This window comes from Pygocentrus nattereri, chromosome 19 (assembly GCF_015220715.1).
Source record: "Pygocentrus nattereri isolate fPygNat1 chromosome 19, fPygNat1.pri, whole genome shotgun sequence".
NCBI lineage: Eukaryota > Metazoa > Chordata > Actinopteri > Characiformes > Serrasalmidae > Pygocentrus > Pygocentrus nattereri.
Window position 1 is genome coordinate 27,354,949 of NC_051229.1, and position 26,317 is coordinate 27,381,265.

Genomic DNA, 26,317 nt, shown 5'->3' on the forward strand with positions numbered 1-26,317 from the left:
AAAGATGTTTCTTGTTTCTTCCAAGTGTTTTTCGGAAGCATTCTTTCCGGGCCACCCTTGGATCGCTCGAGAGACCTAAACCCCAAAAGGGACGAGAGAGAGCCAGTCGGCCTGGTTTTAAGCTCAACCGCCGTGACATACCTTACTCAAACCCCGCTGACCAACCGGGGGGAAGGATATGCTGGCTTTATGAATTTAAGATTAAATGGGGGGTTCGAGGCACGTCCCACCCGGGGGGCCGCACGCGGTCGGGTCTGGACGATATACCCAGCCTCCACGGTACTCACTGGCCGTGACGAGAACCACGGATGGTCCTATGCTGGCGTAAAATGAGTAACCAAATGGGGTTCGAGGGTCATCCTTACCGTCCGCAGCCCTGGGGGTAGATAACACACTAACTGGTTCCAGGGGGTGGAAGTTACCCAGCCGTCACGGTACACTTGGATCCTGATGGGATCTAAGTGTCTCTAGCCAAGTGTTTCTAGGATCCAAGTGTCTCTAGCCAATTCCAATTAGACAGCAAAACCATCAAGTTTAATCCAAATGATCTGAATAGTTTTCCAGCAGGGTAGCCAAGATGCAGCCACCTGCACAGTAAAAACAACAGCAAGTTTTAGCCTCTAGTGAGTAGGCAGGCTTATAGGGTAACATTTCTCTACACCCACTGCATCTGATTCTTACTCTATTCTTATATCTGGTCAAGTGGGCAGACCAACAAATGCCATACAGGCTCTCCACAGCACACTGCTCTCCATGTCATTACAGAGGACCTTCACTCTTTCAGAGCTTCCAGTTAAACATTCAAGAGGTCAACAAAGTCATTTGGGGTGGTTTGACACAAAAAGATATAAACTACTGTATAACAACTTTTCTCTCTCTCAATTATCAATATCACATACTGAAACTGGAGTAGATAAACTTTCTCTACAGTGAACCTTTTTACATCAAACCTCTCTGAATGCATCTCAATGACTTATTTAAAGGAGAACTCCACCCATTTTTTTCAGAATTTCTGTCTAATTAACTGGTTGAGATGTAAACAGTGTGTTTCAGAGTGGTTTGCTGTGAAATACTCCGCTTTAGAAAAAAATAGATGAGTCAGAATTGTTCATAGTGGTGGTGATAGGAACTAGACTTCCACCTCTAAAAGCTCCCTCACAGAAAGTTATTACATGAAATGATTAGGAATATATATCGTTGTCTTTTTCTGGGTAGACGGTTACATGGGGGGAGTTCTAAGGTGAAAAAGCTCCTAAAGAGAACTTCAGACACTGAAAAAGGGGGGTAGTTATGGGCTCGAGGTGAGGGAACCAGCCCTTTGGCTGAGCTGACAGTACATGACTGAAGAGCCTACACATAAGGCGCGTTACTGCTCGCCGGGTGCTGCGGATAAGGCTGCCCACCACTCCGGGCCCCTAGTGTGTGTGTGTGCGTGTGTGTGTGTGTGTGTGTGTTCACTACTATGTATCAGGCCCGTAGCCAGGGGGGATCGAAGGGTTCGTTCGACCCCCCCACCTCGCCCCCTCCCCCCGTACACACACACATGCCCCTCAAGATAGGTAGGCTATTCAATGAATGAATTGTTAATCTCTGGTGAATATACATCAAATCTTAATTTACAATATCACATCCAGACTAATAAAAAAGAAAAGTAGACTCAGAGAAGTGAGGAGTAAGAAAAATGGTTAATGTTTCTCTTTACACATTTTGTTCAGACTGTTTTACACCAATCCAGTAGGTGGCGGTAATTCCCCCATTTCTGTTGTTAGCTAGTGGAAAGAATAAGAATCAGGGGATTAAGTTACTTGAGAAAATGGGTAAAAAAGCAGACAAGGAGCGAAAACGGAAGAAATCGGCGGCAACATTGTCAATTATGTCAATTTAAATTACAAACAGATGGTTTTGATGCTGTTTGAAAGCTCTTTTCTGGCTCTACAGAGTACACAAACAACATTGAACTCAACAGTTAGGCCCTTTTTAGTGGCAAGGTAGAACTCCAAAACTGCATTTGCATGAATCTGCCACTAATATTTCAGAGTTTGTTCATGACATTGCAGGCTAAGTGTGGAAAAGTGTGGAGAATTTTTTTTTAATATTTAGATTTTAGTATTTTAATATCTTATAATTTATACTCGGCTAACTGTTGAGTTCAATGTTGTTTGTGTACTCTGTAGAGCCAGAAAAGAGCTTTCAAACAGCATCAAAACCATCTGTTTGTAATTTAAATTGACATAATCAAGGTTGAATGTGTAGTGCCCTACCCTCTTACTTAAAACATTCTTAGTCCATTTCTCCCTTTATATTAGTGGCAGATTCATGCAAATGCAGTTCTGGGGTTCTACATTGCCACTAAAAAGGCACACAATGTTTGATGAAAATCTGTGTCGGCTGAGTTCCAAAGTGTCCGATTTCCCGTAAAATGACCCTAAAGGAGAGAAAAAACAGACAGACATTGAAGGCAAGACCCAATTAAAAAATAAAGAAAAAGAAGGTGAGATACAAAAGATGGAGAGGAAAAATAGACAGACAATGAAGAAAAGCAACAGAGACAGACAGCAACAGAGATACAGAGGAGGGAGAGCAACAACAGACCTAGGTGAGCAACAGAGAGAGACAATGAAGTCCCAGCACAGTTGTAGGAAGATTTGAATAAGACGGAACACTTCAATTTATATCATTATTAATTCATGTTTAAGTTTTAATGACCATACCGATAGTGTACCTCATGAAGTAATTCTTATCTTTTTATGTCAACAGTAGAGAGATAGGCAATAAAGGACAGCAACATCAGAGACAGACAATGGAGGGCAGCAACAGAGACAATGGAACAAAGCAACAGACAACTGAGGTGAGCAACAGAGACAGACAATGAAGTCACATCACAGATGTAGGAAGTTTGAGTAACACTTACATTTATACCAAATTTATGTTAACAGTGGGGAGCAACAGACGAACAAATAAGGACAGCAACAACAGACTCACAACAAACTTATAATGAATAAAATATGTCTAAATTAACAGGTTTGAAGTGTGCTCGTGTATTTAGGGGGTATTGGAGTAGAGAGCCAAATGAAGTCCACTTTTGGGGGAAAAGATCCCCCCCCATTACAATGCTGGCTACGGGCCTGCTGTATGTGGTGTTTCTATTGGGTCAAATGCAGAGGTGAAATTTCCCCGTTGCAGGACTGCCTGAGTCTCTACAAATATCAAGTTTCTCGACAAATGAACCATTTCCCATCAAGTCGCTCGGAACGACTCTGTTTGCTTCTCAGACACTGATTTATGCAGACATAGAAACGGGTGGAATGGTCTCACCCGGAGGATCTTAATTTTGTAAAATTATGTAATAAAAATGCGATCCAAGTTTTATAACAGCAGCTGCTGCTGAAACCGAGATTCCTTTAACACGAGAGTGAAACGAGCCCTTACACAACCAGCCCCTGAATCACTGCGTGACGCGCTGCTTTCAGCAGTTCAGAGCAAAACGTTTAGTGTGAATCAGAAGCTCCGCCAGGCGCGTGTTTACACTGTTTACAGTCTTTTGTTTGGCTAACGGTGGTTTATGACTTCTGCATTACACTCTGACTCACGGTGGCTTTTATTAAACACGCACTGAGTGAAAACCCTGACTGCAACACATCTGGGCGAATATTTTGCCTGATGAATGAAAAAAACGTCACGATCTAGCGTGTTTTTCAGTTTACGTAACAGTGCATCTTGCCGTCGTTTTGAGCTCTGATCTCACAGCGTTTCCCTGCGTAGCGTAATAACAATAATAATAATGTTTAAAGTATTGCTAATAATTACTATTAACGCTAATTATCAGTGATTCCTCTGCGCGCGTCAACATGGAGCTCCACGTGCTGCGCGCTGCCAGTTTACATAAACAGACCGGCGGCGCGTCGGACCAATCAGCAGCGATTGACGTCAGTCGTAGTGTTTACCATGGAAACCCCGGAGAGACAGCCAATGAACGAGAGGCTCCGAGAAGAGGGGGCGCGGCGAGGCTGGGGAAGGGCGGAGCTCAGAATGAGGTCAGTGCGCGAACGGCCGGATTCGGTAGGAGGTTGCGTTTCAGCTGTTCGAACCGACTCTTTCGAACAGCCCGGTTCAGTGAATCAAACTGAGCGAGCCGATTGATAACAATTCAAATAGTGTTTATAGTTTGAGCTATTGGAGGCAAAAAGTCACAGTTTACACACAGAAATACTCAGCAAATATTATTAGTATTAGTATTAGTACTGTTGTTGTTATTGTTAACTGCAATAATGTTAATAACAATAACAATGATAATTATGATAATAATGATGATGCAGACATTATAGATCAAAATGCCAGACCAGTGTTTCCATTTACATTGCCAAGCATAAGTGAAAGAAAAATCAGCATCTACTGATTAACATGTCATTGGAATGAATCGTACGGCGTTATTTGTTAAAGTGTATCATAATTATACGCCGCATGCGCATAACATGGACGTAAACGTTGCATTAAAGGTCGAGTCAATTGTGAATGGACGTGTGAATCGGACCGATCGTTTCTTTGAATAGAACCGCTTCAAAAGAGCCGATTCGTTCACGGTGTTGGTAGTAGGGCAGCGCGAGTGGAGCCGGTCGTACGGAGTAGGACGCTGTTTGGGAATTTTCTCCAAGTGCAGCTCTGAGGACGACACCAGCGCCTTCATAAACCCAGGGAAATTGTGGCGCATTGAGAGTTGGTCCAGGTTTGTGCTTGAATTCGTCGTTTATACTTCTTAACGTTTTAAAAAATAGGTTGCATAACAAAACTCGCACTGCGCATGCGCGGACTCGCTCCGACTGTAAGAATATAGACATTTATAGCGTGTAGTTTGTCTCCGTGGCTGATTTAACGACATGTGTATGTGAAGGTCAGTGCGTGTGATGGTTTAGGGGCGCATCGGTGAGTTGAATCGAGTCTGGAGGGTGAGTTTAAGCGACGGAGCTCTACTTTTACATAACTGTGTCAGTGTACCGTGCAGTGCATTGCAGGTCAACGTGTGAGTTCTCAGGGCTGAGGGAGAGAGAGACCTGGAGCTGGGCGCTGTTTACTTAGGTTGGCTTTGTTTCCCCATTGGGCACTGTTAGTTAAAAATAATCATAATTTCTTCAAAGTTTCATGTCATTTTTATGCTGTGAAATAAATAAATAAAATTTACATTATATCCAATAACATATATACATTACATATAGAGATTATAATGCATACAGGATATTTAGGCCAGTGGTGGGATGATATTTGTGGAGTGTATATTGTAATATGAATATGAATGTGAATTCAAGTTATTGGGGCCAAACTGTATTGGCCTAAAATCAGTAGAATTTAAGATGTTTATGCTGCTCTTCTGGATTGACGGTGTTTAGGAAAGTGGTCGGAGGTTAAGTGAAGCCAGGCCTCAGAGTGAAGCCTAATAAACTGACAGATTTATTGACCACCCCACTTTCTCTAAGTGCAATGGTGGTTTAGGCTGCGGATCCAGTGATCGCATGGCAAAGTTTTGTTTGTTTGTTTTTCCCCTGCTTTAATGCTTCCAGTAAAACTTCTGCTGAAACTCTAGATCCACTGTATGATGTTTAAATAGTACCACAGCCGTTTATGGCTCTCTTCGCCTGCATTTCCTCATTTAGGCCACTGGGCGTAATCGTTCAGTCCAGTTCCTCCTTTCATACGTGCTTAGATTGTCCTTTTCTTTACAGAGCTGGTCAAAAAAAGTATCACTTATTTACTTATTGTATTAAACTGCTCCATATTCATAAAATATAAAATCCATATGTCACATGCAGGGAAAGGATTTGTTTGCCTATGTCTTGAATGCAGACAGTGAAAATTCTCGCTGATATGCCATCATTGACTTCGACAAGCCTTCACCAGATAAAATAATTCCCTGCATATATTGAACCTCTAACCATGTTTAAATAGCATAGCCTGCAGAGTTTTAGTTCTAAACTGTGCTTTATTTCTGCAGCTGTGGCTTTCAGAGCTGATTTCTTTAATCATTCGGATATTTTGTGCTTTTGTTAAACGGATATCTGCAGTGTGTGTAATGTCTGCTGTCTCAATATCCCACCAAACTCACATACCGTTTATTAGCTATCTTTCCTAACTGTGAAATATGATGCATTATTACACGACTGCACCGCAGTCGCTCTGTGATTTTGCTCCATTGTGTAACACAGTGTGTCAGATGCTGCAGGTTCTAAGGTGATGCACACACCCTGTTGGTCCTGACATAACGGCTTCTGTAAGCAGTGTGTATGTCTGTCTTTCTGTTGGTTATATAAACATAACTAATGAAACTTTCTTTTACAGCATCAGTGATTATGTAAAATATTTCCCACTTATGTAAAGTATGTCTGTTGTTTGTGGGTACTGACCAGTGGTGGACAAAGTACATAAACCATGTACTTGAGTTAAAGTCGAGACACTCAAGGTAAAATATTACTCCAGTAAAAGTAGAAGTTCCTCCCTTTAGACCTCCACTTGAGTTAAAATACTAAAGTATTTAGCTTCAAATGTACTTAAGTATCAAAAGTAAAAGTACTAAAAGATTAAGATTAAGAAAAGATTCATTAACTTAATGCAACTTAGTTCTAAGTTTAAGTTTAATAAAAACTGGCTTTAAACTCAGGATCACAGATGAGCTCCTTTACTATGTTGATCTGTAGGCCTCTGTTCATAAACATAAACCAGCCCAAACTAATTTACTATAAAATGAAATGGTGTTTGTAGAAATTCAGAAAAAAGCCGCGTCAGTCACGACTGCATATGTGGACATATTTCTATATTGTGCTCTATTTACACAAAGTTAGGTTAGTTCATCATTTATGTTGAACAGACTCTCCCAAAGATTTACGCTGCTGTGCTGACGTTGAACCGTGTGCTGCACTGGGTCGGTATGACCAACAGGTCAAAACCAGCTCTAAACAAAGTGACTGCTAGGCCCTGATTGGTGCTCTGGCTTTGCGCTTCTTTCGTTTTGACATGTTACGTTTTTATAAACACAGAAACCAAAAAGAGCGACAGATTTCTCAAAATGTAGGAGGAAAAAGTCGGATATTAGACTCTGAAATGTAGTGGAGTGAAAGGAAAAAGTCGCCCAGAACGGAGAAACTTCAGTACAGATACTCCAAAAATACTAAAGTACAGAAAATAATTACATTTACTTAGTTACTCAGTTATTGTCCACCAGTTACAGTTACAGTTACAGTTACTGTCCACCACTGGTACTGACACATAAATAACACATTTGAGGCATATAATTAATTTGGGACACATTATTACAAATAGACACATTCCACATAGGCGCTTACATATAATACTTAATATTACTGTCACATATAGAAATGTACATGTTTTATATCTATATATATATAATATACATGGCATCTGTAATCACAAATATTTGGAACATATAATCATTGCAAATATGTTATATGGTATTATGTGCCCAGATGTTCTTTTATGTTTATTATTATTATTATTATTGTGTCATAAAGGATGGACCAAAATAAATGGCCACACAAAGATGATGATGGAACCAGACATCATCATCATCATCAGGATCGTTTACCTTTATGCATGTTTTCTTGTGTTATTTGCTCTGCTTGCTGAGTAGTGTTCTGAGGAAACTCTGATCTGTCACTTATCCCTTAACAACCTGAGAGACACAGAGAGAGAGAGACACACAGAGAGAGAGAGACACACAGAGAGAGAGAGAGACACAGAGAGAGAGAGAGAGACAGAGAGAGAGAGACACAGAGAGAGAGACACAGAGAGAGAGACACACAGAGAGAGAGACACAGAGAGAGAGACACAGAGAGAGAGACACAGAGAGAGAGACACAGAGAGAGAGACACAGAGAGAGAGACACAGAGAGAGACAGAGAGAGAACGCGCGCACTAGAGGGAGTGTGTGAGGTGTATCGGCTTTGGCTCGTGTGTCCGGTTGGGTAAATCATTATATAGCAGACACATGTACATAAATGAGGCTGTGCAGCTCAGGCTTTTGAAATGCTAATAGTCTGATACATTTGCAGAGAATACAGAAATTTTAATTCCTTTTTTTGCTTGCAGTTTATTGGGCCTTAAAAATTCTGTACTTTACTGAACACAGAAGTCTAACAGATCGAAATCAGTCTGTGATCCAAATAGTGTAATTTATATCGAAGAAGATGAACAAAAATGAAAATATACCTGCAACTGCATTTTATGTTGACCTCACTCTTGGATTGAATGGAAATTTGTTGAATGGTCAATTTAACATTGAACAACAACTGTGTAGTTTTCAGGAGGTGGCAAAATGACTCGAGCATACAATTAGGCAGAGCAAGGCTGGAGTACTTTTCCAAGGTGCCTTATGCACAGTCACTCTTTTAGGCTGGTCTAGTGCTTTTTAAGATGCACACACTTTTAGAGAAAAAGGTACGAAATTAACCCTGTAGGCACTGGGGTGGGACCCTCAAGGCTCCATCTCAGTGCCTTTAGTCAGGGAACATAACTGAACCGTAATCCACTGAAATGATCTGTTCTAAGTGTGATCTCGCCTCCAGGCTTTTACTCTACTGCTCGGATTTAAAACATTCGGTTATGAAAAGGAACAAATGCCAACTTTTCACCTGGAGAACCTGATTTATGGTACACAGCTAGTAAATTGAATGATAAAAAAACTTCAACCAAAATGCTGGATTAGCCATGTTAGCTGGAGATGTTGAAACGGTTGCAATGAACTAGTTGGCAAAAAGCTAAATGCACACATTTCAACAGGAAGTGTGCCACGTCGTCAAGGTCTGTAGCACCACTGTAGACATCTTCCAGCAACCACCAATGAAAACTGTTCATCTGAGAGCGGCTGCAACAGCAACTTTAAAGCACTTTAAACTGTATTCAGTGTGACATTACCACCGTTGAAATGCTGGCACAGAGGTTATTTTCCTCCATGTGACAAAGTTTATTCCTTTATTATTTGCACAAACAGTTTTTTTTTTCTCTGCTCATCGTCAGCAGAAAAACTGAGACGAGGCAGTTTTCGCTTCAAGCTCGAACTGTACATGCTGTACACGCTCTACTCATCGTCGTTGCTTTAGCAGAAGCACCGTTACCCTGCGGAAATGTGAAAAGGGCCTATCACTGCTGATTAAGTAGTCTCGGTTCCACCCTGAATCTCGTTAAACCTTTCCGAAACTACCGAGGTCTGGACCTCTGTGTCTTAAAGCTAATTACGGCCACGCTTCTGCATTTGTCCCAAATCACTTTCTCTAGATTAACTGAGCAGGTTGTGTTATGTAATTGACTTTCACTTGTCACTTTTCTTTCAGCTTCTTCACGTTGTACTATGTATCAGATCAGGCAACCAGCAATCTGAGCCGTGATCCTTGACCCTGTCCATGTCAAGTGAGTCGGAGCCAAAGCCTTACCTGTTCAGGGCTGGGTCCGAGGAGGAGGAGACGGAGTTTACCTGTGGCTCCATGCCTCATCTGCACCGAATGGGCGGGGCTTCAGATGGCAGTGACAGCAGTCATGACCCAGGGGCCCGCCCCCCTCTGCATGATGACATAGAGATGGGCGGGAACGGGTCCAGCGGGAGCAGCACGGAATCCCACGGCAACGAGTTGCATGGCAACGAGTCCCACTGCAACGAATCCGTGGGCAGCTCCAATGGGAACGGCAAAGATTCTGCATTTTTGGAGTCGTCGGGGAGCAACAAGAGGTGAGAATTTCCTAGGTTGTGTTCTGTCTGCTATTCCACCCAAGCGATGGCATCATAGATTATCGATACATGCCGTTTAACTTTTAATCCATACCATATTAGCCACTGAAGCCACCACACCAATCAGTCCCATGGCCAGAATTAAGACTTATAGAGAATTAAGAATTATAGAATGATCATTATTGAGCAGGCGTTGTATTGCCAATTAACCTGATTAGGCTCCTATGGAGTTAAATGTTGCTTTAAAAAAGAAATATTTATTAAAAACTATATACAACAATCAGAAAACACTTGTGCATGTTTAGCAGTACAAAGTGTCTTCATAAGGGGAAGCTATTAGCGTGCACGTTGCTTTTATGCGCATCATTTTAAGAGAAGAAACAGCTGTGAACGCTCACCAGCAGGAGCTTATAGCGATCATCGCTTGTTTAATGTCGCTCATAGGAACCAGGAAAGAGATCCCGACCTTTTCCCTCCATCACTGCTCTTTTTGAACAGTTCTGGAGAGGAGAGTGAAAGAAACAGCTTTTTAAATCATCGTTTAATCATATGACGATTAGTGCTACCATTAAATGAGTTGTGAAGTCTTAAATTGACACTTTGTTGTGAGATAATCTTTGGAAGTTCTTTTTCAGTCAAAAACTTTGGTTTTAGTCTGTTAATCTTGTTTACTCCTTTTATTTTCAGCTCAAACTCTCAGAGTCCGTCTCCTCCCAGCAGTTCAAACGCCTTCAGCATGGTGAGCTCGGAACAGGACCATCCATCCACCAGCGGCTGCAGGTAACCATCACACACACACACACACACACACACACACACACACGCACACATAAACACTCTGGAAACAGTAACACAGTCATAACAGTTATACTCAGCCACAACCAAAATGATTGCACTGCCAGCTGCTTTGAGCAACAATCACACAACCTCTTTAACCTCTTGAATTTCTCCCTGGCATTACATTCAGAGTATTCCTCTCTTTCTCTTTTAAATCATTGAAATCTGCCCTAGTGTAGTTGGACCGCTTTCAGGTGTGGACTGGCCATTGGGAATTTCGGGAATTTTCCCAGTCTTGTGAAGGCTGTTAGTTCCGGCCACACAAGCTGGTTGGTTGAGAGGCGTTCTAACTGTGCTGATATTTCACCACAACATAGGTTTTTCACAAACACTGTCTCACTCCACTGAGACGCCATTTCTAATTTGACCAGCAGCCGATTTGGTCCGACTCTGAAGAGGAGACGACACTAAATTCCCAAACTGTCGTCACCACTGAGCAGCTTTTCAGTGGGCAGCTGTGACAGAAGAACAGCTGAACAACCTGGAATCAGCCAGAAATGAACCCAACACCATTCGCCAGACGTGTCTGCCGGCTGTGCAGCGAGTGGGCGGAGCTCGTTACTCTGACGTAGCAACAAGCTGCTCGTTGAGGGCCAGTTTATTCATTTCTTACTGTATTTATTTAACTGCTGTATTAAAGCAGTAGAACACTCGAGGAGTGAGTTAACACCAATAACATCACGGCTGTGATGATTTATGGCAACCAAATCACAGCCGGGGTGGTATTTTGCAATAACACACTCCCTCTGTGTTATTTTGCTTAATTATGTTTGTGTACAGATATCCAATAGGCCATATTAGCCGCAGCATCAAGGTGAGCAATAGCAGGTACAGTTGCCATCACAACTGAAAGTGTTGTAGCAACAGCGAATAAAAGGATGTGGGAAACAGCACAGTCTGTGAATGCTCTTTTATTGAACAGCAGCAGGGGAGAATTGCCTCTCAGCTCTGTCTGAAATGGGGCAGAGTGGGACAGGTCACCAACCAGGTCACCATACAATTTCCACTTGACAGTATTAACACTATACCCCCCCCAGCTCAGCACAGAATGGCACCAATAACGCTGACGCACATGTAACATTCACAACAACATTCATTTACAAGTCCTTCGCTTACTGGGAGCGGAGCCTGTGCACATGGTCATTCTGCATGGCCATGCCTCAAATGCTCATCAGCATTAACCTCTATATACGTGTGTCTGGTCTCTGTAGCAGTGAGCAGTCAGCGAAGGAGAAGACGCAGAAAGAACTTTTTAAGACACTGAAGGAGCTGAAGCTTCACTTTCCAGCAGACAAACGCAGCAAAGGACGAGCGAGCACTCTGCACACGCTCCGATACGCACTGCGCTGCGTCAAGCAGGTTAAAGGTGAGGACCATGACTTTCTGTCTGTGTCTGTTACTGAACTGATCAGGATAAATATCCAAACTTCTCTGGGCTTACGAACAAGCTGTTTGTTCCTGAGAAAGTACCAGCAGCATGTGGCTCTAATTCTGCCAGGGCTGCACAACTCCGGTCCTAGGCCCAAACCTATTTCATCCATCGCCCCTACCCCTCTGTTTTGTGTGTTTTTATCTAGGGGTAGGGTGCCCCAGTTCTTGTTGAGATAGAGGGGTGGGGTGAAATGTTAGGACTACATGATCCTCATGAAGAAGAACCTGGCGAATATTTGACTTCAGCTTCACATCATTGAAGAATTGGGTGGTAATAAATAATTGCCCCCCTCTTTGAAGGCATATGATCCCTAAACTAAAGCCCAGCAGTGAGGAGCTGAACTTTCCCCGCCTCTGCTGTCCCTGCACACGGGCAGGGTTGCCTACAGAGCGGCGCTAGTAGCTGATAATGAAGTGATGCTCTTTTTATTTTGAGTTTGGTCCCATTTTATAGAAATGATTTCAACCACTACACTTGAAAAGAAGAGGGATATTTCACCTCCACAATCTAACCCATCTGTGCAGTGAAACATCACATACACACTAGTGAACACACACACACACACACACAAGGGACAGTGAGCACACTTGCACAGAGTGGTGGGCAGCCCTATCCACAGCACTCAGGGAGCAGTTAGGGGTTAGGTGCCTTGCTCAAGGGCAATTCAGTCACACACTGTCGACCTTCCGGTCACTAGGCTGGTTCCTGAACCTCCAGCCCATGACTGCCCTGTATTGAGATGGTTCCTAGTAGAGGATGGTTTCAATCCATCGATCTCTGGGTTATGGGCCCAGCACGCTTCCACTGCCCCACTCTGCTAGCAGTACACCCCAGATGGGACTCGAACCCACAATTCCTGGCTTAGGAGGCCAGTGCCTTATCCATTAAACTGAAACAAAGCAGGAGGAGTCATAAAAAAATAATAGGGTAACTTGGAGGAAGAGAGCTCCCAGAGTAATATGTTCCCCCATCCTTGTTTCCTCTACACTGTGTACACTGTAATTTTAGGGGGGTTAACTAGGCTGCCTTACAATTTAAATTATTTGAATATCAGATAATAAATTGACAGGAATGATACACAGATTATCGTGTACCATTGACTTACTATTCAAAATATAGATACTCAAAATTTACATTTACATCACAGAACATGAGTTTGAATAGTCAGAGCCCATAACCTAAAAAAATGACTTTCTTTTTTAGAATGTGTTTAACGTACCTTGTAAACAACATTTACTGTTTATTCCACAGTTCATACAATCCATCTATGAAAACAACCTTGGTAAAACAGCCCGTTTTGAGTTACTGTTGTAATATATGAGCATCTGTTCAGCCTGCAAAAGTTCAGCCCTGCCCATCTGACTTACAAGGAAGATCTGGGAAAACAGTCCCTGAGGAGTTCAGTTCAGACTTAGTTTGTTTTCTGCACATTTCAGCCTGAAGTACTTGAATAAGAAACAATGTAAGGCTGCCAATCAGAACATAGATGTACATACATCAGTATATATCAGTCTTAAAGTCACAGTAACAGAAACAACCTTTTTTCATTCAGTGGAATAAATAGAGGTTGGACAATGGTCATATAAAAAACAACTATGGCTCTTTTTTGGTACTCTTTAAAACAAAAACTTGATTTAATGTTGATGTGAGTGTGTTAATGAGTATGTTTGTGTTTGCTCCTTGGTTCTAAAGTGTATGTTGTTCTCTTTAGCTAATGAAGAATACTATCAGATGCTGATGATAAACGACAGCCAGCCACCCGGTCTCGATGTGTCCTCCTACACCATTGAGGAAATCAACAGGATCACCTCGGAATACACTCTGAAAAACACTGTGAGTCACACACACACGCAAACAAACAAGTGTATACACTATATGTCTAAACACTATCCAGACACCCCTAATCACACTGTAAAAATGGCTCATTAGATCAACCTCAAAACATCACTTCATGTAGGAACAAGGAACTGATCTAGTTTTATTGAACTCAAAAAATACTTTTTATTTATGTTGAATAAAACTTGTTAAGTTACTTGTTACCACATAACAAGTATGGCTCATTGATCTGATGAGCCATTTGTTTACAGTGTAGAGAATCCAGCTTCTTTAAGGTGCACCCATTTGCTGATACAGGTACAATTGTATGCATACAGTTTATAATCTCCATAGAAAAGTGCTGACCAATAGAATGGGGCAGTAGGTCACCATGCCCAGTGCAAGTGATTGACTAGAGGGGTATAAAACTCCCCAGCATTGTGCTGGATAGGGCTGCCCACCGTGCCAGTCAAGTGCACTGCTCCACAGCACTCAGGGAGCAGTTGGGGGTTAGGTGTCTTGCTCAAGGGCAATTCAGTCACGTACTGTTGGCTCAGAGGAGCAAACCGGTGACCTTCCGGTCACTAGGCTGGTTCCCAAACCTCCAGCCCATGACTGCCACATATAGAGATGGTTCCAAGCAGAGGATGGCTGATTATGGGATTAAGGAGCAACATGCGTCCGCTGCACCACTCTGCTAGCAGTACACCCCAGATGGGACTCGAACCCACAATCTCTGGCTTAGGAGGCCAGTGCCTTATCCGTTAGACAGAAACAAAGCAGGAGGAATTATAAAAAATAATAGGGTAACTTGGAGGAAGAGAGCTCCCAGATATGTTCCCCATACTTGTTTCCTCTGCACTGTGTACACTGTAATTTTAGGGGGTTTAACTAGGCTGCCTTACAATTGGAATTGGAGTGTTCTCTGGAGTAATGGAGCTCCATCCACTATGTTTTTATACCCTCAGTGTTTTCTAAACAAACGTTGGATCAGCAGACATTTAGACACATAATATATGCTTAAACATGTAAACATCCTGCCTACATGTTGGCATCATTGCAGATTTTGCAGTCAACAGCACAGTGCAGGAAAAAGATAAAGAATTTCCACATTGAGTTTCCATGTTAAAACATAGAAACAGTCAAATTTCCAATTGTAAATACACTGTCAGTCAAACCGTTTGAGAATATCTATGTTTTTAAAATGCAGGTACCAAAAAAAGTGATTTACTTATGGGTTTGCAGTAGCAAAACATATTACAGCAAGCAGGTTTATTCAGAGAAAAAACAATATCACATGCATGGTCAACTTAGTTCATACATTCTCTACAGAGAAGACGTATTGGGGGGGGGGGGGGGGGGGTAATAAAACAAACTTGAGGCTGTAGAAAAGTTATGGCACATTGAACATTTTCTATTTTTTTTCCCTTCCAAAATGTTAAACTCAAATAACAAGTTGTGCATTTGTAGAAATGGCTTTCTTCCATGTAGAGGACATTAAAGATCACAGATGTAGAGGTCTTAAAATCACAAATCAAGAAGACGTGTAATTAAACTGTTTCATTTCATTGCAAACATTTACCAATATTACTAACTGCTTTGAGCTTAATGACATTTTATTCCCTGGTTGTGATGTCAGCACTTGTCAGCATTCATACCTATTCATACCAGCTGTTTAAACACCTGTGGGACAAAAGTTGGAATATCTGTTTTTCACAATAATTTGGGGAAAAATAAAATCTTAAATTGTTATTCATTCCTGCTCTTGATACCCAGAAAGTCATGATGAACATGAAGCTGGTTGTTAAAGCTAAGTGTAATCTTGTAAACATACAAGCAAACAGCTGCTCTATGGTAACAAAATCATCATTAAAAAGCAAGAGTGAAAATGAATGAATATTTTGAAAACTTCAAAAGAAAGCAAGGCCTCCCGCACACTTTTGATGGGCATCTGTATGTACAATGATAATCATAAACATTGTTTCCCATGCGTTTAGGATATCTTCGCAGTAGCGGTGTCTCTGATCACGGGTAAAATCGTGTACATATCAGAGCAGGCTGCAGGGATTCTGCACTACAGGAAGGACGAGTTTAAGGACCGGAAGTTTGTGGAGTTTCTGACGCCACAGGACGTCAGCGTTTTCTACAGCTTCACCACACCGTACAGACTGCCCGCCTGGAGCATGTGCACCGGAGCAGGTACGTATACACACTTAAACACACACTTACACACCATCCACTTTCCCCTAAACCACTCCTTGTTGTTGCAGTAACTGTCCACCACTTTATAGTGCAATCACTGCAAGGTTGGACATGTTCTGCAAAACATTAACAACCTAAAGAGAAACTGCTGCATTCTTGTCTAAATATGTTTTTGTTTGCCACAGTTAACATTTGCTCAACTTCCCTGAGTTAGCCCTAGCTACTGGGTATGTGCATAAGAGCTTCATTAAGTACCATTTAATTTATTTAAAGGGTCATTCTACAGAAACAACCATTGTTGCATCCCTAGCATTTACAGATATATTACACTGCAAAATTTATTTATTTATTTATTTATTTATTTATTTATTTATTTAGAATGTTCCACCTCCTAAAAAATATCTGGACGAGAGTGGGTCAGTTTACTGAATCTCTCGCCACATCATTTATTCAGTTGTTACATCAGTAACAGGCCGTTCTTCTCTTTCGCCTTTTGTCACACAGAGTCATCCTCCACAGAGTTCATGCGGGAAAAATCCTTCTTCTGCCGAATCAGGTGAGACAACTTGTCCTGTCGTCTCCTGATGGAGAGAAAGACAGAAAGATATTTGTGCCAATATTACAGCACTGCTACACTCATTGTCCACTTTATCAGCTCCACTTACTGTATAGCTGCACTCTGTAGTTCTACAGATACAGACTGTAGTCCATCTGTTTCTCTGATACTCTGTTACCCCCTTTAACCCATTTTTAAACACTTCAGTGTCACTGCTGGACTGATAATCGTCCAACAACCAAAAATATCTAGTCAGCAGCGTCCTGTGACCACTGATGAAGGACTAGAGGATGACCAACACAAACTGTGCAGCAGCAGATGAGCTGTCGTCTCTGACTTTACATCTACAAAGTGGACCGACAAGGTAGGAGTGTCTAATAGAGTGGACAGTGAGTGGACACAGTATTTAAAGACTCCAGCAGCACTGCTGTGTCTGATCCACTCAGACCAGCACAACACACACTAACACACCACCACCACATGAGCGTTACTGCAGTGCTGAGAATGATCCACCACTCAAATAGTACCTGCTCTGTGAGGGTCCATGGGGGTCCTGACCACTGAAGAACAGGGTAACAGAGTATCAGAGAAACAGATGGACTACAGTCTGTAACTGTAGAACTACAGAGTGCAGCTATACAGTAAGTGGAGCTGATAAAGTGGACAATGAGCGTAGAAACAAGCTGGTGGCCATGATGTTATGCCTGATCGCTATATGTAATATAAATGAGGCATAATTTGATTAAATATAATCTGTATTGTGTATTTGTGTACAGTGGCGGTAAGGAGAAGGAAGGTGGCCTGCAGTATTATCCATTCAGGATGACCCCGTATCTGATGAAGGTTCAGGATGCAGAGCTGTCAGAGGAACATTTCTGCTGTTTAATCCTGGCAGAGCGAGTTCACTCAGGATATGAGGGTAATTATACACACACACACACTCACACACACACACAGTCACAATACACCACTTTAAAAAAATCCTACACAACATATTTGCTCTCCTGTCTGTATAGACTTTACTGACTGAGCTGTTTGCTACTGTTGCTTTTTGCTCTGTAAACAATATTTAAATGAATGTAAACCTGACAAATTAATCTGTGGCTCAGTTTTGATTGTGATGTGTGTTTCTGTATCTCTCTGTAGCACCTCGGATTCCTCCAGACAAGAGGATCTTCACCACAACACACACACCCAATTGTGTGTTTCAGGACGTTGATGAGAGGTGTGTTTAGGGGTGGGCAATATGACGATGATCAATTATGATGATCTGTCATTTGAAAGCTTCATCAGAAAAGGATGGCGAGGAGTGATGTGAATTATGTGATCTATTTTAGATCAGAAGTGCATTGCTCTCTGGCTTTGTGTAACACTCTTGTCTGTGTTGTAGGGCCGTGCCTCTGTTGGGCTATCTGCCACAAGACCTAATTGGGACCCCTGTCCTTCTTCACCTTCACCCCAATGACAGGCCGCTGATGCTGGCAGTGCACCGCAAGAGTAAGAAACTAAGTTTTATTCATGTTACAGAGGTATGCAAATAGAAGGTGAGTGGGCATGAAGAGTGTTGCCCAAGGACTCTCACTGGTACATTGTGCCTGGCTGGGGAATCAAACCCTGGTTTGCTACATGTATAATGGTCTGCGCAAATATAATGCAAAGATAGGTAATGCAGGATATATTAATTACATTTTGTGTATTAAATACAGCTATTGACATTAGAAAGACAGTGCAGTTGAATTTTGTATATTATGGAGTTTTGAACTTTGCATGGTGAAAAGATAACCTTCAGATTTGTGGTTTAATGTATATCAGTCATTAAAGTACATCCACTGTGCATATAACAAATATTGCTTTCCACTCATTTTGCAGTCATATTTGACCATACATGGCTGTTATTTCTGGTATGATGCAGTATGTCCTATTCTGCCTCTGTGAGGAATTTCAAAAAAGCTAAATTTAATCTTATGTAATCTAATGTAATATCATAACATTATAACCAAAATGTCACACATTTGACTCAGCTTGGGAGGAGAAGTAGGCAGTGTACTTATGAATGAAGTCATCAGATACTGTTCATCAAATGTATTGTGTCTTTTTTTCGTTGCACTGGCTTTTTGGCTTATTGTTCAATCAGCTTGATAAAAATTAGTCATTTTTTTTAGGTCATTTACTCATTTACATCAGTCTTGTAACAAAAAGAGCCTGTTCAGTTGTACAGCTAAAAAGACATGCGCACACACTCATGTTTTCTTGTTGTGTTTTATGCAGTTCTGCAGTACATGGGGCAGCCTTTCGATCACTCATCCATCCGTTTCTGTGCTCGTAACGGCGAATACGTGACCATAGACACTAGTTGGTCCAGCTTTGTCAACCCCTGGAGCCGGAAGGTGTCCTTCGTTATCGGAAGACACAAAGTCCGCATGTGAGTATGCAACACACAGGCATAGACACAGTCTTGGATGACACCACCACTGTAGATCTGGCATGTGTCTACACACCTCTGTGTCGACAGGTGCACATACCCATGTATGTACCTCTGCGTGTGTTATAGGGGCCCCGTGAATGAAGACGTGTTTTCTGCTCCTGCTTTCACTGAAGGGAAAATCATGGACTCAGACATTCAGGAAATCACTGAGCAGATACACAAATTACTGCTACAGGTACACACACACTCACCCACACACACATACACAAGATACTGAATCACGCAGATACCCCAGAAGAATATATATTTTCTTTTCTTTATATATATATATATATATATATATATATATATATATATATATATATAAAATACTGTGTAAAAGTCAGAGACCACCCCTCATTAAAACAATGAATGTTCCAATTAAAATTAAGTATGTGTTAATATATTCATTAATCAATCAACCGTACTCACCATTACTCATCTTTTGATGTCACAAAAAAATAAAAACAGAAAGCGTTAACATGTAAATATATCAAAATTGTATGTGCTTGTGTCCTTACTTTGCGTTTATTCCAGTTTCCATTGTTTCCATTGTTTTTTTTTTTAATTTAACCAAGAAATCTTCAGTGATATTTTTCCACTTAGAAGTTAAAAGTTTTCTGCTTCACACAATCCGAGTAAAACACAGTAAATGATGCGGAGGTCTGGGCTCTGGGATGATCTGTCCATTGTTTCTTCTTTTTTGGCTATTTCTTGAGCTGTTGAGCATTGAGTTGGAAGAATAGACAGAAACACTTGTGGATGTTTTCAGATCTGAAGCAGCTTGATTGTCTCCTCTCTCTGGATGGGAGCACAGATGTTAGGAGTCACATTTTCCCTAATAATAATAATATGTACATATCTCTCTCACTGCTGGACAATACTGTATGTATATGTATATTTATAATATATGTTTGTCTGTCAGCCGGTGCACAGTTTGGGCTCTAGCGGTTACGGTAGCCACGGCAGCAACGGTTCTCACGATCACCTGCTCAGCGTGGCCTCGTCCAGTGATAGCAACAGTAATGGGAACATGGCCACGGGCAACAGCAACACTGGCCAGGAGGAGGGAAGCAAGACCAAACCAGTGAGCTCTACACACACACACACGCACGCGCACGCACGCACGCACGCACGCACACACACACACACACACACACACGCAAACCACTGTCCCCTGGTTGCTTTCACTCTTATATTTTCTCATTAGAGCTAAGCTGTCTATACCGTCAGAAGCAAATGTTACGGGGTTTGTTGACTTTCCAAGTGAAAATAAGTAAACACATCTGCTACATGGCACATTTAAATACGACATTTTTACATAAAAAAATAAAACTGTGCCATAACTTCTGCACGGTTCACATTTTATGGTTTATTTTTTCCCAGTGTGTTAAATTAAGCAAATAATGCATTTTCCTGACACTTTTCAGAACGTTTTTCAGAAATTACCAAACTGCCAACACATCAGCTTTAAAAAACAAGTTTGTTTGCTTACAGCAAACGTGAGATTTATACTCAACGAACTTGACATATGGTTACACCGGTGGATGCCACTATACCAAATGTTGGAGTTTTACAGATACAGGCGGAGAAAAAAATTAATGGATGTTTTCGTTTTGACCCTTAATTTTGTTTTGTATTTTTTTTGTACAGAGAACGTTTAAAGAGATTTGTAAAGGAGTTCAGATGCTGAAGACTCAGGACCAGCAGGTCTCCACTGCTAAATCCGATCAGAAAAAGAGTGCAGAAAGTAAGAAATCTGAAATGTTTTATCTTAAAAATGCATTAAATAAATCATAAATAAAATAAAGAATAAATGTGTGTATAGTAACATGAAAGGAATAGTTTAAGGCTTAATGCTCTGAGTATTTTGTTCCTTTGTTATCAGTGGAGTCAATGTGAAGTGTATGTGTGTGCAGCAGGGTTAAAGGCTCCAGCCTTGAAGCAGAAAGACGCAGCCCTGGTGGTCAGCCCTGGTGGTACTGCAGCAGTGGGGGAACTAAGGGACCAAACTTTGTACTCTTATCAGCAGATCAGCTGTTTGGATAGTGTGATAAGGTATGTGTAAATGATTATGTTCATAGTGTACTGTAGAACTTTGGTAGATATTTTACAGCACTAATTTTCCCCTGGAGCTTAGGCTCTTTATCGTGCCACAATTTGACAGTGTACAGTCTGATGGTTACCCCACCTTTGACTTTTTTCAAATATATATAAAAATACAGATTAAAATGCATTTCTGTCTGTTACTGTGGGCCAGACATGGGGATGTGGGTTACTTTTATAAAATAACACAAAGAGCATCTGAGATGTTTGGCTTTCAGCAGTAAATTGTAAGCATATAATGATATGTGTAGATCATAAAACACATGTTCTGTTAATCTGAAGGGAGCTTTTACAAAAATTGGTCATGTAAATTCAGACAGACAAACCAAAATCAATACTGTAAATTCCTTCAAAATTAAAGGGTTTCAAGTTCGAGTTGGCAGCGTCTGAGATGTTTAAAACGCAGAGTTAGAAAAGAAAAACATCTCCCAGTGAAAGCCGCGTTTTACAGTAGAAATAAATGGAGCTCATTATGCTGGTAGTGAACTACGCTGCCTGACTCAGCCGCCTCAAAACCAGAGAAACGGGCCTTATACAGAAGTCAGGTCCCTGCCTTCAGGACCCCATCCTAAATTTAGGACAGGATTTAGGAGGTTTAGTCCAGTTAGGATGTTTGTGTGATGCTGTTTTCTGAGCTGGAGTTCATGATGAGATTGTGAAGTTAGGAACTGGTGTACAGCTTCTGTCTTAAATTCAGTCCATACTTAAGTCGCCATGGAGACTAAACCGGATCAGATTCGGCCCCTGGAGTTTTCCCATTATCCGATTAACTGAGTGCATGTGAACACGTTAAACGAATTACTGTCAATCTAATTTTCTACAGTTCTCAGATAATTAATTGAATGTAAATGTTCTCATTGTTAGTTCAAACACTCTGTGGTTTTGGTTTGTTTGTTTTCAGCCTGTATTACTGTTGTAAATTTAAAAAGGCACTTGCTCATATTCAGCTCCCCACAGCTCAAGTGTCCAAAGACTTGCTTTATCTTGATGACATGGCAAGGTCAAATCTTTACAATGCATTTGCACTGATAGCAATAGAACTGTGGATCATCAGTTTCAGCCAACCAATACATCAGCCAATATATCAACATGAAACATTTTAGGCTGATCATCAGCCGTAGTGCTCTGAGACCATGTTGGCACCACCGTATGAGAGTGACCAATCAGAAATGACTTACCACATTCACCTGTCTGTGTGTTTCAGGTATTTGGAGAGTTGTAATGTACCCATCACAGTGAAGCGCAAGTACCAGTTCTCTTCCTCCAACACCACCTCCTCTAACTCAGACGAGGAAAAGAAAGGATCAGATGGAGCCCTGCAGAGCCTGCAAGGTGACCAGTGCTACCAAAACCACACTGCATTTTGAACATTTGTAGTATCGTTTTCAAACCTAATCATTAAACAATTTTAAAAAATGTTTTAAAGTTTTGAATAATATTTTTATGAGCCTATATTGCTCAGCTTTAAAAGCCTACATCTTAACAATTTTGTCTCCTGATAAAAAAGGTTATGCGCAAAATAAAATATCTTCATTGTTGCCGGCCTACTGGTGTTTATCAAGGCTACTATAACTAATAACTATAATACTTGTGTGCACTAATGTGTATATTGCGTATATAGCTATGTATTTAGAGTCTAATGTGTATATATTTTTGTTTTGTATATATATTTTTGCATATTTAAGTGCTACAGGTTTTTCCACTCACCTGTATAAATGTCATGTGACAAACGTCATTTGGATTGAATTGATGTGTGTATGTGTGTGTGTATATATGTGTGTATATATGTGTGTGTGTATATATATATATATATATATATATATATATATATATATATATATAAAAAATATACTGTAATATCTAGCATAGAGTCTATTAAACTTTAGTTCCTACGTTGACAGATGTTAGATGTTCTAAGAAGTTACACTGAATGTGTCTTTATGTTAATTGTTTTTAGATCCTAGATCCAGTAAGAAGCCTCTGGCTGGCCCTGCTGCTGTGGTCAGTGGAACTTTGGCTCCTTTACCCCTGCCCACTAAACCAGAGAGTGTGGTGTCCATCACCTCTCAGTGTTCATACAGCAGCACTATTGTACATGTGGGAGACAAGAAGCAGCCAGAATCCGGTACAAACACACACAAATGTGCACACACATTTTTTGTAAACATCACACAGATAACACTGGCCTTTGTAATATGCCAAATAGCCTAACATGATAAGCCTAACACTGACCAACTGCATGTTCTATTACCTGCATAATTAGTCCTGTTTTACTTTAATTTAGTGCTGTCCATTGTGTGAAACATTAAATATCTTTCTTACTATCTGTCTGTCTGTACTTTCATCTACTTACATTTGCAGAGATCATTGAGGATGTAGCAGAAAGCCCTGCCCCTCCTGCGCCCGTCAGCGTCGTGTCTCCGCCCACAGTGGAGCAGGGGGCCTACCGGAAGTTGGGGCTGACCAAACAGGTTCTGGCTGCGCACACACAGAAAGAGGAGCAGGCGTTCCTGAGTCGCTGCAAAGAATTGTGCCAGAGCTGGACGCTACAGAAAGATGGTCCAGCTAATGCGGCCAGAAACCGCGGACAAGCTAACGATGGTAGAATACACACGCAGACAGAGTTTCATGCGTAGATTTGCAGCTCAGGGGGCTGTTGAACAAGCATGGATTAAAACAAATGCTGATTTGGTTTAATTCTACATCTGTGGTGGACAAAAAACCTGATTTGTAATAGAACAGGGGCTCTTTACCTTTTTCAGGGTAATGCTTCTTTTAGGGTTAAAAAGCCCCTCTTTCCTCCTCCCACCACTCCTGCCCTACACATCAGAAATTATAGACTATAGACCCCCAGGACCACATTGTGACCCTTTTTGGAATAGAATGAACTCTGTCAGGCACCAATTCAGCCAGTATTCATATTTACTGTTTTTTTTTTTTTAGTGACAATGCAGGCAAAGTATGCTAATTGGTGGGGTATAAGTTTCCATTCCTTATTAGCTTCATTAGCCTATGAGCTCCAGTGCAAAACTAAAGAACACAGGGCTCGCAGCCCAAATCTTAAAAAGAGCCATTTTGTCCTTTCAACAAAATTCAAACCACCTTAGGAGCCAAAGCATTTCATGTCCCATTTCACCATTTTTGGCTGTAAATATGTCTCATTATGTGCTAATGTTCTAGTACAGGCTGAAAAAAACAGAACATAAATCATACCACCATAGCAGCTTTTCTCGCATCTCCAGCAGGAAACTTTTCATCAAAAGTAGAACAGTTTCTCGTAAAATGTCTCTCAATGTTTGACTTTTTACAAGGCTGAAGGCACTTCTCATTCACCAGCTTCTTGTTCGAATTGCACCATTTAAGGTGGAATGGGAAAATTCGAACAAGCTGGCGAATGAGAAGCTGACTGCAGCTTTGCGATGATTTAGTGTTTGATAGTTTCTCGTTGCAGATTAAACGTATCAGGAAACCACCTGGAGTGATTTATAAATGTAAATAAATCCATTCATCTCCAAATTATTGATCTTCGTCTTAAATCTCTCTTTTGCTGTGTCGTTAGCTACTAGCTGGGCGAGACTGTCGTCTGTGTTGCTATGGTAACCAGCCGTCTGTGCTGATCTTCAGGGTTAAAGGGTGAATCAGCAGTTCTACATTAACTCCAGCGTTTAAGACCATTTACTGTTAAACTGTGTTGAAGGATCAGCAGAGCTTTATTTTACTGTAAAGGAGGATTATTTTATTATTACCTACTGATCTGATTCAGCTGTGGAGCCATGACAGGGCAGGAAAGGAGCCACATGTTGCAGACACCTGATCTAACAAGTAATGGAAGCTTTTATCTCACCAATTAGCGTTGTGAAAACTTCCTGCCTAAATAATCACACTTGCTTCAAACCAGTATTATAGTCGTGTTAAGTAGATTTTTTTCATTGTGTCGTTGCTGTAGGGTCTGTCTTTCTCTAAACTCCGTGTATGTTTCTTTTAGGACTACCAGGACCTCATGCATCCAAACCAGGCATTTCTGCTGCAGAACCGACCACTAAACGTAGCGGGCGAACCAGGAAGTCAAAGAAACCTCGCATAAACAAACCTGATTCGTCAGACAGCGCTGTGTCTCAGCGGATGCGCCGGCCACCTCTGCAGAGCCTGAATCAAACGTCCTGGTCTCCATCTGAGGCATCTCAGTCTGCCTTTTCAGTTCCATACCCTACTTTGGTCCCAGGATATCCACTTTACACAGCTGCTCCTCCACCTGCAACTACACTGCCCCCCAGTGGCGAACGGAACCCAGCTGGAAGCTTTGCAGAGGCTCCGAATGCTCAGGTGGCACCCACTGCCCCACCATACCCTGCCCCATTAGTTACACCAGTGGTGGCGTTTGTTTTGCCCAATTATGTGTTTCCTCAACTCAGCACAGCGCCACGCCCACCTTTCTATGCAGAACCCCAACAAGCCTACACCAACCAGCAACCCTTTCAGCACCAACCAACTGTAAACCCCCAGCAAGCCCTCCAACCACAACAAAACTACACTACCCAGCAACCCTTTCAACCTCCTCAGCCACAACAAGCGTACAGCACCCAACAACCTTTCCAGCCCCAACAAGCTTATGCCACACAGCAACTCTTTCAGCCCCAGCCAGCCTACAATACCCAGCAACCCTTTCAACCGCAGCAGACTTACACAGTCCAGCAAGCTTTCCAACCTCAAACAGCATACAGTTCCCAGCAACCTTTTCAACCTCAGCAAGGCTACACTGCCCAGCAACCATTTCAACCTCAGCAGCCCTTCGATAACCAGCAGCAAACTTTTCAGCCCCAAACTCCCTTCAACCCCCCGCAGCCGTTTCAAATGCAGACCCAATTTACTGCACAGACGCCGTTCCCTCCGTACAGGATAACTTCTGATCCCAAACCTCCTGCAAATGAAGCCCCAGATGGGCCATCCCTGCCTCCCTCACTCCATTCTCCTCCACTTTTTGGGTCCCACTGTAGCTCTCCCCTGCAGCTAGACCTGCTACAGCTTGAGGACAAGCCAGACTCACACAGCACAGCGGCCCCTTCTGGATCCCAGGGGATATGCAGCTCAGCACTGGAGAAGAGCAACGTGGTCAGCAGCAGCGCCACTGCTGCAGCAGGGGAGGCACAGCAGGTGAGAGACATTATTTGCATTTGGTATAAAT

The 26,317-nt window shown here is 41.8% G+C and overlaps 1 protein-coding gene across 3 annotated transcripts in view; it reads left to right on the plus strand.

Moving 5' to 3' along the window:
• Window positions 1–4,584: 4,584 nt before the first annotated feature.
• Window positions 4,585–26,317, plus strand: part of LOC108435733 (period circadian protein homolog 2-like) — a 29,797-nt gene continuing 8,064 nt past the window's right edge. The window contains exons 1-19 of one of the 3 annotated variants that reach the window (XM_017711755.2): window positions 4,585–4,723; window positions 9,332–9,723; window positions 10,411–10,503; window positions 11,772–11,926; window positions 13,704–13,825; window positions 15,805–16,006; window positions 16,514–16,565; window positions 17,342–17,484; window positions 17,712–17,790; window positions 17,956–18,062; window positions 18,834–18,987; window positions 19,117–19,225; window positions 19,955–20,116; window positions 20,683–20,779; window positions 20,949–21,087; window positions 22,340–22,467; window positions 23,093–23,260; window positions 23,497–23,736; window positions 25,121–26,286. In XM_017711755.2, the coding sequence (XP_017567244.1) occupies window positions 9,401–9,723; window positions 10,411–10,503; window positions 11,772–11,926; window positions 13,704–13,825; window positions 15,805–16,006; window positions 16,514–16,565; window positions 17,342–17,484; window positions 17,712–17,790; window positions 17,956–18,062; window positions 18,834–18,987; window positions 19,117–19,225; window positions 19,955–20,116; window positions 20,683–20,779; window positions 20,949–21,087; window positions 22,340–22,467; window positions 23,093–23,260; window positions 23,497–23,736; window positions 25,121–26,286 (3,639 nt within the window). In that variant the 5' untranslated portion in view covers window positions 4,585–4,723; window positions 9,332–9,400. Of the gene's footprint in view, window positions 4,724–4,836; window positions 4,944–9,331; window positions 9,724–10,410; window positions 10,504–11,771; window positions 11,927–13,703; window positions 13,826–15,804; window positions 16,007–16,513; window positions 16,566–17,341; window positions 17,485–17,711; window positions 17,791–17,955; window positions 18,063–18,833; window positions 18,988–19,116; window positions 19,226–19,954; window positions 20,117–20,682; window positions 20,780–20,948; window positions 21,088–22,339; window positions 22,468–23,092; window positions 23,261–23,496; window positions 23,737–25,120; window positions 26,287–26,317 lie in introns of those variants that run through there. The other 2 variants (XM_017711756.2, XM_037530954.1) reach the window with 2 other exon arrangements.